Genomic DNA, 18,054 nt, shown 5'->3' with positions numbered 1-18,054 from the left:
TCTTCCATCGCCCTCTGTGAAATCGTTCCCTTTTAAGGTCACTCACCTTCCTCCCCAACACTATTCTTCTTTTCAACTAAACTGTCATATTTATTTACATTCCTTCACTTAAGAATGTGAGCTAAAAAAGAGCCCCTTGTAATTAGAGAAGATTGCTGGTTGAAAATTATTGTATTTATATATTACCATACCTCTACTTTTACTGCTTGAGGTGAAAATTACAAATAACACCAAAAATTGCAACAAAACTTGGATGACCTAAAGTTTTTTCTATGGTATGAAACAATGTTTCAAGAGGAATGGGGATTAAAAAATGCATGATTTACTATGCTGTGTGCGGCTGCATGCGAAATTTAACTCAATATTACTCCAGAATAAATTGTGATACTAGCAATAATCATCGCTATTATAATAATTTATCCCATAGGTTGTATACGCGGCGTTCAAATTACTTTTCAGGAATGAAGCGGGCAGATATATGGTCAATTTGCTTCTCATTATCAGCTCGACGTGGTGACGGTAGAGACATTTTTCTCTTAGCATCCATACCAAAAGTATATGTGGAGAAAAGAGAGTGAAGAGTCTTTAACGAATCTTTATCGTTTAACGAATAACTTTTAAAAGTGGATTAATGGGAAGTGTACACACCATAAGGCGAGAGGAATAAATGGTGACGATTAAAAGACGTTATATTGACAGCTCCAGCAATCAACAAGTATTAAATGAGCGATCAAGCAGTAATGGGGCCTACAGTAATTACGTGAGGCGTTTAGGGGAGATTGAAAGGGGGTGGAGTCGCATCTCACCCAATCTCAAGTCTCGGCAAATATCGCGTAAATTTTTTCCTATAAGAAACAGCGAAAAATTTGGAAGAAGAGTTTAAGCATTTTATTCCACGATTTTCTCGCTGTAGTTTTAGTCCACGTTGCAATCGAATATTTTCCGGTCAGACAGAGGTGATTCAATGTAGGTATACGTTAAAGACTATTTAATGCAATACATATTTAATAGTGTGCAATTTTTTCAGAATTCAATCCACCGTTAGTTAATTATCAGTGATTCTTTCCTCATAGTCTCAACCCGCATGGTGCCTCCTCCGTGATCCAAAGATACTACTTTTACGGAAACTCTAATATCGAATATTTTCCGAACGGTTTGTCGGAGAGAGACGACTATACTTTCATTTTAAAGGCTATCTCATACAATATTTAAAAACTAACGACTTTTTAGACTTGGATACGCCGTTAATAAGTTATAATGGATTGTTTCTTCATGGCCTTAGACTGCATTGCGCCCCCGTCTAATAATAATGAATAATATTTATTTAAATTTAAATCCAACATTAACCGAACGATTTGACGTACAAAGTGATTGAACTTTTATTATAAAGGAAAGCTAATTAAGTTTCCTGAAGCAAATTATGTTTTTTTAATAAAATCCAACGAAATCAAGCTCATATTTATTTTTAAATGCGCATTTTGAAACCTCACGATATATCACCAAAAGGGGGCCGAAAAATATGCCAAAACCGTCTCACGCTCATAACCAACACCTCCTTATTACTGAACGTACGTACATCATACGCCTCAGACTGGGGAAATTGCTCGAGAACACGTCATGATAATGAAGCGATCGTTGTAATGGAAAAAAAGAATGAGACGAGCAAAAAAAAGACCTCCGGATTATTATGCGTCGGTACCAAACATGGACCGATACGGTCGCCGACGGGTAGGTCGTCGCGAAAGGGAAATTCCTCGCTTTAGTGGGTCATCGTTAATTATCGCACGCAATTCGCCAACCTCGCCTCGCGGTCACAGGGAACCGGATTAGGGAGAGCCGCCACCGCGGTCATAATGCCACTCATGTGATGTAACTACCGCTCTAACTATACCAGCCCACTACGATTGATCTCACCAAATCCCCGCCTCCCGAAATAAAATAATAGAAAACATTCCGATCTCACTAAAAAAAGCTGTAACCCGCCAATGAACTCCCTGAAACAAAGTTATTAATAATGTGCATTTTTTCGTGACATGATTTCCTCAGATAATTGAGGGGATTTTTCTTGCTTAAGTTTTCTTATTGAAATAAAGTATTTAAAGAACTTTTAAATTGCTTAGAGGTATGTGTCTGAAACATTTATTTACTGGCCTACACCTACATATTTCCCCGCAAGCCGCCAATAATGTCGTGTGGCAGGGGGGTTGGGACACCAGCCGCCAATTTATAGTTTTAGATTATTATGTACTTGGAGTGTTTTTATGGTGAGTATTCTTCCTCATACAAATATTGATCGAAATTTTAGACTTCAAGGGTTCATTTTTTGTTTAATTTTGATAATATGAGCTGATTATTTGACTTTAAAAATGTTTTTACCGTCTTCATTTCCTTAAGCCCAAGCCAAGTAACTTATTAAATTTCAAATGGTAATGCATTGGAAAAAACGTAATCATCAAAATTAAAAAAATATGATATCTCATGACGTGAATAAAAGGTTTAATCAACTATTCGAAATAGTCAATGGATATGATTTCGATAAAACTGTTACTTACGGTGTTAGTCCAATGCTACTTTAATACCTCATTTCCGCATTTCTCTCAAGTCCCGAAGAAGTATGGACCTCAATTTATATTTTCTCCAAACTATTGTGCGTGAAAATGAGCCCACTGCAGTGATCCTGTTTTCTCTATGTGCTCTGCATACCACTTCTCCCCTCTATCTGACTGACAGCGCCTCAAGCATTTTTGAGCTCTCCCTCTGGACATTTCAACGCACTCTCACGAAGATTTACGTGCTTTTCCGATCGAAGGAATTGTGTCTGCTCGGATCTGTGTACTCCAAAGGCACGGCAAGAGCGCGAGAAAGATTGCGGTAGGCTATAAACAAAACCGAACGAAAAGGCGCGTGCGTGCGGAAGTCGATTCTCTTCTGTTCGCTCTATTCCCGACGGGAAGCGAACCGGAACGGCCTACGTGAGGTTTCGACTGCATCGAGTGGTGGAGATGGCCGGGCGTGTTTTAAAAGGGTGCCTTTCCGAACTCGAGGCAGGAAACTGTTGCTAAATAGAAGAGCTGCCAGAGGGAAGAATGCGGACGTGGGCTATATTTTTTTTTTTAATTTGGGAAAGGGATATCCACGCATCCCCGAATTATTTAGACAGCGGCGATAGAGAACAGAAACCAGCTTGCGAAGACGACGTGCCCCTCTTAATACGCCAAAGGACTATTTTTAAAGACGACCCGGAGCCCTTAACACCAGATGCGATCCTTTGCCGCTTATCTACGCATGCCCACCTGTATTTTGCACTGCTGCTGGGACACGATGAACGAAAATCAGGGGCGCGGTTAGGTACGGACAAACGGGGTAGTGCTAGAGAGTTTCCGAATTTATAATGCTCTTGAAACTTATCAAAATTTCATGCATCAGATTTAAAAAAATATAACTAACATAATTGAATCCATTGAACGATTCATACGGTCTTTTTATAAACCGGGTGTAGTTGATTAATACATCGCGTGAATAAAAGAACTTATGTATAGCCAAATTAAACATTGAATGTGGAGTTTTATAAAAAAATGCAGAATACTTTTAGTGGATGTATGGGAACATATTTTTTACTTTCTAAATAATCATCAAATTAAAACCTATCTTGTGTACATATTTAGTACATGTTACACACAAGTCAAAATTACCCCGCTCGGACAAAGGTCCTTGGGAGCAAAAAGGTCGCTTATACATTTTTGATATCTTGATAGTGATAATTCCATCTAAGGTCCACATTATAGAACATAAAAAATATTTTTTTTTTAAATCTTGGTCTATTGAATAAAAAAATGACGTGCGCAACAAAATAGTGGAATTTTGATGTAGTTAAAATAATGTTTTTTAAAGGGAAACCTATCATTTTAAATAATATTAAGACCAATCATTAGACCTAATTAATATATTTGGCAATCAGGGCACTAATTTGGGAATTCACATTTCAAAAATCGCGCAAATTAATAAAGCTACTAGTGAAAGTCTTTTGGCAACAGACTCAAGGTTAGTGATTGGATATTTTAAGATTTATATTCTAGGCAAAAAAATTGATTCTCAGTTGTAAAATTGAGATTTATCTACTCATACTTAAATAATAACTTTGTAACAAATTATTTTCGGCACGATTTCATTCATTCCTATGCGGTTATGCCAATGGTGTCCTAAATTGGGAAAGTAATTTTCTCAACTTAACTTTTCTGGCAGTAATCATTTGTTCTGATGAAATGAATATCATTTTTGCGTAGTGGAGAAATTCACTGAGATGACTGAGTCAGCATTTAAAATTGTAATTGAAAGACAAAATGTAAAAAAGATATGTACGTGGAAAATTGTGTCAGTTTAATCGTTTATGCGCTTTTTTACTTCTGATTTTTTTCTTGACGATTTTAAAACAATTTGTTTCATTTTCTTTCAATACTACCAATACTCCCCCTTTTGTAACAGTTTTCATAAAACTGTGCTACCCTTTCTCCAAATGATATTAAATCTAGTTTCAAAGATATTTCCTGGATTGGTCGGTAGAGAATGCTATAAGCGTCAAATACTTTGCCACGAGAGACTTGGGTTTAGGGTTGTGGGATTTTATGGAAATCCATAATGACATTTAAACGACAACGCCCACGCACATGATTTTAATACAACGGATATCATAGATCAAGCGTGAACTATTTAACCTCCAAGCAGTCACCAGCCATCATTTTCTATGCAAAAGCGAAATTGCGGAACGTTTTTGGTTCAAGGATTTTGATGAAATAGCATCGGCATTAAACTCGACCTTTGATATGATTTATTTCAGATAGGCATTGCATATAAAACCGAAATTTTTAGCCTTTTAGCATGCAAAACACAGTATTTGAGAAAAGCAAGAAGACTTAGAACATTCGTAAGCTAGGATGCACGTCAAAAGAAGCGTCTGGTGCATATACCGTAAGCGTAGATGGAAGATAATTTTCAAGGATTGGGCCAAGATAAATGTGAGTTAAGTTATTTTACTTTTAAATTAGGAGACCCCATGATTTTTCTATACTTATAATTGGGAAAGCAAAAATTAAAAAAAAATCACGAAGAATCTATAATCACTTCTAAGATGTCAGTTTTAAGAATATATCCCTCTTAAACCGAGAAAACGTTTTTTCATCTGAATACCAAAGTTAATAACGATTGTAGCCAACGAAACCATACCGAATATGTATTATTTACATTTGCGGTTGCTGGCATTTCGCTGTGTAAATTGATTCTTTGGAAAATTGGAACAAAATCAATTTCCCCAGTCTCTGATCCATATCCTGGAATCAAGGGCGGCTGGATAGCGTCTCGTTAGTCCGCGAAATCGAAAATGCAGCTATTCACGAGAGCCAATTTCTCGGAAGAACGATTTTTCTAAGAGATGCCGAGCGCGCCGCATTATGTGTTACGACTGTTTAATGCCACTCATCTCAATGGCTACTCCTTTTCTCCCTCTCGTATCCTCTTTGGAGACGCCTAATTTCCCCGAAACAGTCCAAAGCAGCCGACATAAACTGGTCCCTATCTATCGGCTACACAGTAAAGCGCCAAGATGATTCCTCATCTTCCAATCCCTGGATATCTCATGGCATGGTCACGTAAAGAAACACGCAATTAATTCTTGAAAAGCTCGATTACAGATTGTTTTTCCATCAGAGAAGAGACCATCAAGAATAATAAGAAAAGAATTTTTTATGATAATTTGAGTGAAAAATTACCATGACACGTATCGTAAGAGTACCAAGTTGCAATTATTTCATCATGAACTTTTACCCATTGAAACAAGATTACGTAGATGATATGGATGAGGGAAAATTAGGTCATGATGAACCTGTCCATGCACAACATTTTTGGACCTTTTAGTTGATCGATGTTTGCAGTCAAGTTTTCTCTCGTGCAATACAATTTTTTTCTCATTTAATTATGTTTCATTGTTCACTGAAAACCTTCCTCGAAATCATTCACCGATAGAAAGAAGTAACATTCGTCCAAGTCTAGTGGACTCATGGGAGACATTGATAATTACTTCGATCAAATCATCGAACAATCCTCAATGCCGCCCCTGAAGTGCCACCATTTCTCCCATCAGCTCGGCAGTGGGACACCCAAGTGCACTAGCGACCTCCAGACCGGAGTGGCAACTTTCTCGATGACTCGAAGGAGAGGAAGATTGAGGGGAGGGGGAGATTGTGTAACTTTCACTCCACTACCTCCCCTCTCCTCTTTTCCCTTCCCCTTACTACGATTGGAGGATAGGCCGAGCGCTAACGACCCGTAACACCTTGGCGCGCAGTGCTGAAATCTTTTTAGCTGCTTCGACAGAGAAACAAAACACCAAAAAATTTCGCTACGAATTCAAGATGAAATCCTTCTAATATTAACAAATTGTTCGGTCCAAGTTGTTTTTTTTATTTTCAGCCTATCGAGAAACTTTCCTAAATGTGTTTTTTTCCCTTGACAAATTCATTAAATTTAACTCATTATCTGTTTTTGGCATTTAACAAAAATTGACATCCTCAGGTGACTTTTGAATCACAAAAAAATATTAGTGACGTATTTGAAATTTTTGAAGGTAAAAAATGCAACTAACGAATGCATAGAACTATTTCAATGTTTCCTAAAACAACTGTGATGAGTGAGGGAACTGATGGTAGTTTTGGGTAGTAATGGTTAGGTGGCACTAGTTTCCGAATAAAATATGGTTTTGATTTACCACTGAGTTGAAGCCTAATTTTAATAGAGTCCGTGAATAACTTTTATTCCAAGCACAAAATCCTCGATGGAAAAAGGAACCATGGATTTTCAACCTTTTGACGGTGATTCCATCAACACAAGGAATGATGTTTGAATATACGGAGCACCGCTAACCGTAAATCGTAAAACTTCTTTTCCGCAGTATACACTTCACCCCGGAATATGTAGTGACGTCAGAATGGGAGCAGGCGTTCATTTCTCCTTGGTGTGTAAGATTTACTCCGTCTAGCCACTTCGGATTCACGTCAAGTGCGCTACTTTATAATCCTCAGTGAAATAATGAAGTGATGACAGATGAACGATGAAACCTTGTGTCGAAATCAAGCCCTAGTAATTTCATCTCAGTATTTCATCTCCGAAAAAGTGGCTGCGGTGTTTGGGAGAGTAAAGTAACGCCGTCGGCAGGCCATAGCGGTGCCTGTTGTGGCAAAACGCCTTAGTGCACTCAATTCACGGGGATGGGAATAAGCGGTGATCTCAGATGCCGAGAATGCACGGCATAGTAAACGTTAGACGATGGACGTAGTATCGCCTCGTATAACTCAAACAAGCACGCCAGCAAAAAACTCTATGGCTGGTAGTTTTTAAAGTAAAAAAAACGTTTATCACCTCCGCGTACTGAGAACATATTTTAAACATCTCCTTACGGAATGCGTTCGTATGGGTACCGAGCGTCGAAATCTAAAGTTCGAAGAAAATGAAGGCAATTATCTATCTTACAAATATTTAGAGAACGCCAGGAAATATTTAAGTACATTTTTAAATAAACTAAAATATTTAATAAATTATTAACCTAATGTTAAGTATATTTCAACTCTTAAAAATGCATCATCTCTTAATAGTATGAATATAGAAAAATTCTGAATCATTGGTACCTACTTTAAATGTATCTTATTACGGATTAAGTCGGCTCTTGAACATCAAAAAGGTGTGCGCTGCAAATTGAACTTTGCAACTGACACACACCTTCTTTGCAATTACCTCCGCTCTAAAATACCATGCGCAATTTTTTTTATTACTACTAAATGCTGAAAAGGGCAACGAAGTCTACGAACAGCGAGAAGGTATGATACTTTTTGAATGGCATGAAGAGGTGGTAGAGGGTGTGGATAGTCTTTGTACAATTGGGGGAACGAATGCTAATGATCAGGACAGAGGGAAGGATTAATGGAGGATAAACGGTGTGGAAAAGAGCGAGGACAGAGCTCATAAAAGGGATAAATATAAATGGTTATTAAGATGAGAATAGAATGAGTAATAGAGAACGATGGCTTTTAGTACTGTTTCGAACCATCCGGTTCCTAATTATACAATCCTTAAACGGTAGACTGCCTCCAATTTAGATAATAGCGGGGTTAATGTCCGCCTACTTTTTTTAATATTACTTACTGTTTATTTCATTCGAAACATCTCATGGAAAATTACAATTGACCTTATTATTATTATGTGATTAATGTTTAGGAGTTTATGAATTCACTATGTTTCACCCTTAATTGTCACTTCAACATTAACTCGTAATTGTACAAATCATTGTCTTCACGACAGTTCTACTAACTCATAAATTTTTCATTGGACGTTAAGACTAAATATTTTAAAAACTCCAGGTGCCACTACAGTCATCTGTAAATTAATTTTAATTTGGTATTTCTGATATTGGAACTAATTAACTATGTAGCAATTGCGTAAAAAATTATTTGTTGTAAAAATTGTGGTTTTCATCTACATATATCACACTGGTTAGTTTCCAGCGGATTGACTACCGGATGTAGCCATTGACATTTAAATTCCACGAGGTCCGCACCGCATGCAGACGATGATCAGCTGCTGTTTATTTATTACCGAGTTTGCCTGAGGAGAACAAATAGTCTAAGTTCCTTCGGTAAACCTTGAACCACAGCGCCACATTCCGAGGAAGCGAATGCGGAGGTAGAAACATGAGGCCGGCGTGGGACTATACGGTTACAAATAACAAGCGACTTCAATTCAAACAAAGTGAAAAAAATTACGAAATTTGTCAAACAACAATACTAAATAGCGCGCACATAAAGACGCATTCTGACACAGCCGCTACCTCAGGAAAAGTTTCTAGTCCAATGCGGATCTGGGGATTCATACCCTGCTCTCGTCGAATCGGTATAGCTACAGCTAATATTAACCAGCCTTAAAAAGACATTTCGAATACAGTAGCGAAAGTCACTAAATAATAAAAAAGCTAATATTTGCCATTCCGGTTATAATAGTGATCGCTATCACAAGTTAGCAAAGAAATTGACAATTGTCTGATTTGTTACGCTGAAATTGGCTACCGATTGATTGCTAAGAGAAATCGAAATATGCAATTTATGCCCAACCACTGCATCACTGAACACACATTGTGTGTAGCTTATACGCTTTTACTGTGTGGGCTAATAATGACGCATTGCACCTTGTTTTCAGGGGTTTTAGCGCAAATAAATTAAATAATTAATATTAGTTTTTTCTTATGGCTAGCTAGCGTTTTCTGCAGCCAAACCTCAGGAATGAAAGAACCGGAATAAATGGCCTGGAATTTCGATATTCGGTCAAGGTCTTTGACGCATTAGTCACATTGAAGGAGGAAACGGCAGTTGGTTTTAAACACCACCATTGTGTGCTAATTGGTTGTCAACTCGTTTAGTATGTAATCCAATGAAAATATATTCTTGAAATTACTGGGAAGTAATGTTACCATGGTGGTGCTAAAATAATGGAGTCTATTGTCGTTCTTCACCTCACTCGGTATCCCAGGTAAGACGTCAGTTCTTCCTGATTTTAAGTGAACTATTTAACGAAGAGGTCCACGAATCATAACTCCTGATGGAAAATTTACAGAGGTTTCATCGTGGACGCCCCCTCGGAACGTAAGAATGTTGATTTTATTTCATCTACATCTACATCTATATAGTACCCCGCAAGCCGCCTAAAAGGCGTGTGGCAGGGGGTGTTAGGACACCAGCCGTTTACAGCTAAAAAAAAAAAAGTACTCTAACGAGGTTGGTACTAGCGTTTATTAAAGTCCTTTATGGTTCGGGGGAAAAACGAATTCCCGTATCTATCCGTTCGGCAAAACATCTCTCTTAATTTATCGCTTCTATCGAACCTGGAAATATAGTGTGGCTCATATATTATGTTCTCTGTTTCGCTCTTAAAGATATCCATTCTCAATTGTTTAGGCAATCTAAGCCTAGCGCGCAGCCTCCGAGTCTCCAATGGCTCCTAGCCTAATTCGCTTAGCATCTGGGTAACGCTGTCTGTACGCCCGTAGCAGTTTTTGACGAAACGCGCAGCCTTAAAACGACTTTTCATACCAGTTTCATACCTTGATAACGACTCAGGTATTTTTATTCAAAAATACAGGTATATTAGACGCTGTTTCGGCTTTCTGACACAAATAATGAGGCACAAATGCACTACATATTAGTGTGAGACAAGAATAATTTATCGAAAGATGTAAGGAACTGCATGTCGGTATCTACTCTATCATTAGAGTTTGCCAGAATTTTTTTCGCTGGGAGATGGGGTTTGGGGATCATTCACAGGTGGGGCGACGGTTTTCGACGGTTTTTAGAGAAAAAACTATGGCAAATCAAGCTAAAATTTCTGAGGGAGGTTTAAACCCCTAGGCAGCCATTATACCTGTTTTAGGACACAGGTTCACAGTGGTACCAAATATAAACGGTATTCCAAGCTCGTTCCCTCAATTCATATTCGCTCAACAGCCGAAATCGAAATTACTTGAATGAAGTCAATAGTTGGAATGAAAATATAAGCTACAACGAAAAAAAATATATAATTTAGCTATTCTCTCGTAAAACAAAAAAAAAACGTGAAAGTCGCTGAGTGCTTTTCACGAGTTGGTGATGTCATTAGAAATCTGGTTAATTTACTCGTTCGGGGAGACCTTTTCATTGCGAGAAGGAATGGTTCAAAAGAGTGTAATTACCTTAACTAACAACGAACCACGCGACGCTCATAGACTGAGAACCAGCGGTTCGCTTGGAATAACCTCATGACGTCATCAACTCATATTCAAACGGGTTGAAGTTGGTTATTTTTCGTCTCGGGTATTTCGTGAAGTAGGAGACGAATCTAAAAACAAAAATTACGCAATCAAAAAAGAAAAAAAAATGGCGAACGAGCATATTAGTGAGTACACCGAAGGGCTTCACATGAGGTGCATCGCTGAAACCGGGTGCATTCCATCACGGCGAAGGCGGATCATCGTCACCCGCTTGACCTTCTCATGAACCCTGCAACTTGAGTCCCGTTGTCTCGTTCGCTCAGTCTATGGCTGCATCGCCTACTATCGAAAGCTATCGAAAACGGAAAGATACCGGCAAAAAGGTGACTCCTGAGAAGCATTTGAGGAGAAATAAATAGGAACGTGAGGAGAAGGGAGGAGATGGGCAGAGAAGAAGTCACGCATAAACATTGAGTGGGAAAACTGGTTGTGGGCGGGCGCGGGAGACATGAGGGGGGAGGTATTGGACAAAAAATGGCGACGCGGCCCGCGGATGGAAGGCAAAGCACAGCTTCGCGCGAGAAGCCTCCTTCCTCGAGACACCGTCTGGTATTCATCCGGAAGGCGGCTGCAGGGTGCGAATCCGATGCTAACACAAATAAACAAACTTCGCCACCGGGGCCACGGAAATAATCACTTGAAGGTGGGAGGAACGTGGAAGTTGAGCACATTCTAAAATTGCTGAAATCCATGATAAAAGTCAATCGAGATGTCTCATTGCAGCATCCTCACTCCATTCCTCGCCCTAATTTTAACACTTAATTCTTCGGACACGAAAGATAAAGAGAAGCCGGAGAAAGATGCGATTATTAAGATATTCAATTATGCCGCGTCGAGATATCTCGTAGGTTGCTAAGGTAAACATTCCTGAGCGCGTCTTTTGGAATGTACGTAGCACTCAGTAGCCATGGAGCACGCCCCGAATCCATGGAGCGGCCTAATAAATAAACGTTTCGTTCTTAATATTGAACTCGCTGACTGGTGGGTTGTTTTGTAGGATGAAATTTTCTTCGATCTATATAATACGCGGCAAACTGTAGAAAATTTTGAGAATATTCTTAGGTGTTCTATAGCACTAGCGAAAATTCTACTCGAAACCTCTTGGACGTAATTCTTAAATTAAAAACTCTAAGAATTTTTCCATATTTTCCTCTAATTGAACCAAGCCGGAATGGGAGAAGCGACAAACTAATCGAACTATTGAGGTCTCCATGGCCATGTGAATATCATGTGGTGTGGCACCGAATTATGCGAAAAGTTCACTCGAAAATGTTTGGGAGTAACTCACAACTAGAAAACCTAATGGATTTTTTCAGACTGCCGCATATTTGCAACATTCCCAAATGGTTGAAGAAACAAATAAAACAAACAAGTGAGGTCTCCATGGTGACGCACCGCATATTGCACACGATTATCGTTGTCAATCCTACCTGGTGGTTTAGGCATCGTGTTCCTCCTCCATGACGGAGGCCTCAAGGGGCTGAGGGCCGTGGAATCCGGGATGTCACCACCACTGGGCCCGGAGGACGAAGAAGACGGCTTGAAGACCGCCCTGAAGCGGGAACAACAATTTCCCATCGTGGATCCTCGTTATCGAACAAAAAACTTATAGAAAATATTCTACTATGGAATGAAGCACACTCCGTCTGCACTAGGAACTTTGGTTGGCCACTCAAAAAGGTGGAGTCTTTTTTAAAAGCGGCAAGTCTCCCTTCTTCGGGTTTTTCGCGGTGCAACCGACCGTTCACTGTCGGAGGATCAGAGCGCACTGGCGCTTTCGGGCCTCGCTCGCTGCCCTCGCGACCTCCAAGAAAGTTTCCGATTCGAACCGCAAGGAGTCGCCACCGTCTCCCACTCACCATACAGCGAGCATGTGTGATCAAAGTTACTGGCCCCTCCTCCATCTTCCCTTTCTCTCTCATCACTTTCTTCTCCTTCCCACTCCACTCTCCAATGCTACTAGCATGCTCAGCCCCCACCCCCTCCAATCCTCCCAACCGCACGCTCGTAATACTGAACAACGTTGGCGTGCATGCACGTCGCGACTTCCGCGGCGCGTAGGAAGTCTAATGAGTGAGCGGTTTCCCGAGAATCGGTCCGATTGTGACTCATTGAGCCGGTTCTGTCTTCTTCATTGATATCATGAAAGATGACCCTGGGAAAGCGTATAGTGTGCTAGGAGGAGATTGTATTGATTAATTCATATTTGTAAGACGAATTTAGGGAAAACATAGTAACGACACCGGGACACCGGCATCATTACCGCTACAACCACATAATACTCCACTTTTTCTGTTTTTTTTTTTTGCAAGTCTAACTAACATTTTCATGGCTTTGTTGAAAATCGGGGAGACTTTATCATACCTCACAAGAAGTAGCATAAGCACGTATCCTTACAAACTAATGGTGTATGGAGAGTAATTAATTGTGTATTTACGAAAACACTGTTATATTTCTAACCGATGCCATTAGTAGCTAATTCTATCATCTTCCACCGCAGAAAACTGTTCAGGGAAACATGCTTATTAAAATAATGGCCAGTGTGCCGTCTTTATACCTTTCGAGTATCGTTCGGAAAAAAAATCTGTACAGCAACCACATCAATTTCAATCACGAAGTAAAACTGAATTTCATTTTATGTAGAAAAAATAAATTTGCATAACTTCGACGTGGCAAAGTGGAGAAAAAATAAATATAGGGTTCATTAAGCACATTACGAATGTCTCAATGCATTAATTCGATTACAGGAGGGTACTTTCTCCAACTTAACATAATATTTTCCAAAAAAAACCTCGTCGCTAAACTGAAAACCTTAATTCTTTGAACAGTATTTTGGCACACTTAAATTAACTGCCAAATATATTAACAAGTATAAAGTCATAATCCTACAGATACTATTTATGCATTTTCTCATTTTTTGAAAATTATTTCCATTCAATTTCAAATTATTCCCATTGTCATGGCCATGGCCCTTATTTATATGTGATGAAGTAGCTAACGGGAACATTTATAAACATATGCAGAACAGAAACATACCTTGTCTGTATAACTTTTTTATGGAATTAATACTCAACGTTGGCTCAAATTTCCTTTTTTTTTACTGAGAATCGTTTATAAGGAGTACTGGGACGCAATGATTACTTGTGAAAAGTTCTCAGTATAATAAATTTGGTGAAAATTCCATATCCGATTGACTGATACATAGATAACTTGCCAAATAAATTGGAGAATTATGACGTAAATTGCATTACAAAAAGGTTAACATAGTTCATCACATAACCTCATGTTTAATTTATATTCATCTATTAATAGCATTTATTTAAGTTTGTGTAATGAAAACATGTAGGCTACGAATGCTGTGTTATCAGTGTTTTATTTGCATGCATTTGGAGTCCACTGTTGGAGAACAAGTATGTCTGTTGTTTTATTCCGATTCCGTTGTACGAATCGGAAGAAACCAATGGTTGGATAACTGTTGCACGTTACTACAGAAATGGAATAATATATTTGGAATAGAGAGGTAGAAAACTATGTATCGCCCGAAATTTAATAATAGATCTCAAATTTTCGAAGAAATCTTCTGCGTAATTTGTACATTTGCTATTATTGAAGGCGGTAACCGACGTAAGGTTATGTATATTCTGGAGAGAATGAGAAGGTATAGGACGTGCCTTGAAGTGAATAGAATCTTAAAATGCCATAAAGGCCTGCGGATGTGATAGATAATTCCACTACCATCAAAATCTACGTATACTTCCACAACTACATTTTTCTGATAATAATGATAAATATTTCACTATCTGATTGAACTGGTGAATTAGTATAGCGTGCCTGCATTTTAGGGGAATGCACTTACATGCCGTTGGTGACCATGATTACGATATATAGTAGACCATTGTGGACAACTTAATTATATTTGTTGAATGCAAAGGTAGATGGATGGTGTAACATATCCTGCATTCCTACCACACTCCTAACGAGGTGGCTCACTAAGTAGAATGTAGGTTTAGTCTGTAGAACGTAGATTTTGATTCATTGTCAAGATTGTAGAGCAATGAGGATTTTGAGGCCTATATTCCCTGATTGCGCTTCTTTCTCCAGTTAAACGTCTGCCCTGACGTCCAACATCATATCCAGGAGCCCTTAACTTTTCCTTGCCCAACCCTATTCGCCGGATGATAATACCTGAATCACGGTCTTCAACTCCTCCTTGGCGCACAACATCCATGCCCTCAGCATAATATTTATCTCATCGAGCAATTTCCAATCAGTGAAAGTACTCTGAAAAGGAAACAGAACAAGAGATTAGAGATATAGAAGCGTTTTAATAACTCATTATATTAATTTTCCTTGTAAAACTAATCGTATCGGAAATCTCTTTGACTCATTGGGTAATTGCAAAGACGATTTTCTGGTTGGCACGATTTAGCCCCGAATTTTAGCAATAATGATTTGAGGAATGCTTTCCGAGTTAATTTTGTACATACTTGGCTAAAAGTTTGTTACCTTAATAAAGGCTTATATAATAAACCTTAAAAAAGGCATTTATTGAATTAAACAAGCATGCTTAGTGAGTTTTCCATCGCGTCAACAAACAACTCATCCATTGAATGTCATGTTCTGAAGTTACGTCTATCGAATTTAAACCCAATTGAATTCAAGGTACCCACACACAACACTAAAGTGTGTTAAACAACAGTGGAAAAGAACATTTTTGAGGCCTTAGGAGATAACTAAACAAAATATCAAACCAAAAAAGTAATACCAAATCACCAAATCAAAAAAGGTAATATATCACGCCATTTTCTAAGTCCTGTTCGCATTTTTGTGAAACAAGGTCAGTGACTTTTTTAAAATTAGTATTCTTTTCTTTGTTTCTTCGACAGGAAATTTAGACTTGGCCGGACGTGTCTCACACCGCCGGAAGTATGAATGGCATCACGGTGACGAGCAAGGTGCGACAGGGAGGGAGAGAAAGAGAAGGGGGAGGGTAGTAGAACGGAGGGGAAGTGATAAAAAAAATGAGAATCATCCCATTGAAGAATACGAAGAGGGGAGGATTGAGAGGCGACGAGGACATATCGTGTCGAGTGTTCGAGTTGGTGAGAGTGGGAAGATCAAAGGAAAGGGAAGAAGTAAAACAGATGAGAATCGGCGAGCGCGGGCGATTGCGTGGAATTCGATCATTTACGGAGATTCGTTGCGTCATGCGACGACAGTCCTCCTACCCCCCGGTATTCGCTCACCGTCCACATTACCACATTCGGAAATTCTAAAGCGGTCTCCGGTCGGCTTGCGCAGTGTATTCGTATTTGGAATGACACGCTTGCATTTTTACTCGGAATTAAAAAAGAAGAAACATGACTCGAAACTTAGTTTTAACGAACGGCTGCTGTGGGCAAAAGAAAAAAAATAACAGATAAAATTTCAAAAAAAATAAACGAAATAATTCATTTATAAAATAAGATTAACTCGAAAAGAAACTGAGAAGAGCCTTGAAGTCCGAAACAATCCTTAAAAAAAATATCCATGTTTCTCCAGGCAAGCAGGTGACAAGCAGGCCATTTGTATTTCCAGGATGATGATGTCGTTGACAACGACTATGACTCACTTTTAAGTTGGACTCTGGCATAAAATATATATCTGAACTATATTTCTTGGGAAATAACACTACTCTACCAGGGTTTGACGAAAAATGATATTTATTTCTCAAAACTTAGCCCACTCATCATATCCTGTATAGGAGGGAGTCTAAAATCTTGCTGAAACAAAATTCATAAGAATTCCAGAATCTTTTAACTAAGTTGTTTTAAACACTCAGTGGAATTTTAAGACACTAGTGTTTGTCTAACCTTTGCATAGGAGGTTTGAATGAGGCTTGACTCTAATGTGAAAAGGGAAGAACGTATAAGAATCCAAGGAAAGTTGAAATAAAAACATATTTAAGATGTATAAGTTTAGGTTAAAATAGCATAGGGTAACCCAAATAAAACTTTTAACATGGCCATTTGATATTTTTCAATTGAAAAATAATAGATAGTCTCCAAAATGTTATATTTATTTAAATAACCATTATATCTAGTTCTATTTACTCGATGCACAGAGTAATCACATTAAATGTACCGGAAACCTGTGCAAAAAAATGAAATCTGACAATTGTATCTCTTTCCTTTATTACGTCTGGTTTTAATGGCCCTAAAAATACTGAATCGTCGACGTCATTCAGGTCATTTGCTTTAGTTTAGAGATTTGATAAAAGTCAATCATTGAGCAACACATAAACGATGGTAATTTTATCGCCCTACTAGTTGCTATAATGTTTCGTCTAAATTGGCAGATAATCACTCTTTACTCTACTATCTTGCGGTGAGAATATATTTATAACATTGGCTCCATAAGTAACGATTTCAATATTAAGAAGCGTGATCATCATCATCATCATCACTGGTCAACAATCCTAGGATTGGTTTGACGCAGCTCGATTGATGTGCAAATAATTGCAAATCAGAATCCATTGCATCAGCCCTCGATCGATTACATTATACTTCCTAAATATTTGTTTTGTTAATCATCTTTCTTTTCTTTGCTTTATTAGGTTTTATGTATATTTTTACGATTCTCAAATTCGCATTCACTTTACAAGCAATAAAATTCTCACATTTATGGAGAAATAAAAAACTAATTATGATCGATTACACAGACTATTAAAATTACATGGAAATGTAGTGCGGATAACATTAATTCTTTATTCCCGATATAATATTATTGGCGAGTATGCATTTAACTAATCCTAAAAAAGGAAAGGCAAATTAACGGCTTCTTGACAAGGTAAGCAGTGAACGTAACAAATAAAAAGAAATAGTAATGGGGACAATGGATTTGAATGCCAATTGCTGAAAATGTAAATAATAGATTGTAATATTTCGGCACCAGATTTGACCCCCAGAAACTGGCATACAATTTAACTTACCCCCTTTAAGCCTAGGCGCCATTTACGAAATGTATTTTTTAAGGAAGGTTTATTTTGTAACTTACTAACTTTTTAAAAATTAAGCAATCCTCTTGAAATTTTTATCGTGCGTTATATAGACCCTTTTAAACATTAATCTCTAGCTTAAAGTTGTGTACTTTGCCTCACTAGTTCCTCAGATGATACTATTTTATTTGAAATACAGTAGAATGTTGGCAAAATTTACTGAATATACCTACCCTGAAAA

The 18,054-nt window shown here is 38.2% G+C and overlaps 1 protein-coding gene across 3 annotated transcripts in view; it reads right to left on the bottom strand.

Moving 5' to 3' along the window:
- LOC124155588 (annulin-like) overlaps positions 1-18,054 on the bottom strand; it is a 129,043-nt gene that overhangs the window by 56,449 nt on the left and 54,540 nt on the right. Inside the window, exon 1 of one of the 3 annotated variants that reach the window (XM_046529545.1) lies at positions 12,268-12,620. The exons of the other annotated variants lie outside the window; for them this stretch is intronic. Within the exon in view, the coding sequence (XP_046385501.1) occupies positions 12,268-12,415 (148 nt within the window). The 5' untranslated portion in view covers positions 12,416-12,620. Of the gene's footprint in view, positions 1-12,267; positions 12,621-18,054 lie in introns of those variants that run through there. 3 annotated transcript variants of the gene reach the window in all.

Source organism: Ischnura elegans, chromosome 3 (genome assembly GCF_921293095.1).
Source record: "Ischnura elegans chromosome 3, ioIscEleg1.1, whole genome shotgun sequence".
Lineage (NCBI taxonomy): Eukaryota > Metazoa > Arthropoda > Insecta > Odonata > Coenagrionidae > Ischnura > Ischnura elegans.
Note: the sequence above shows the minus strand (reverse complement) of the source record. Positions and strands in the feature narration are given on the sequence as shown.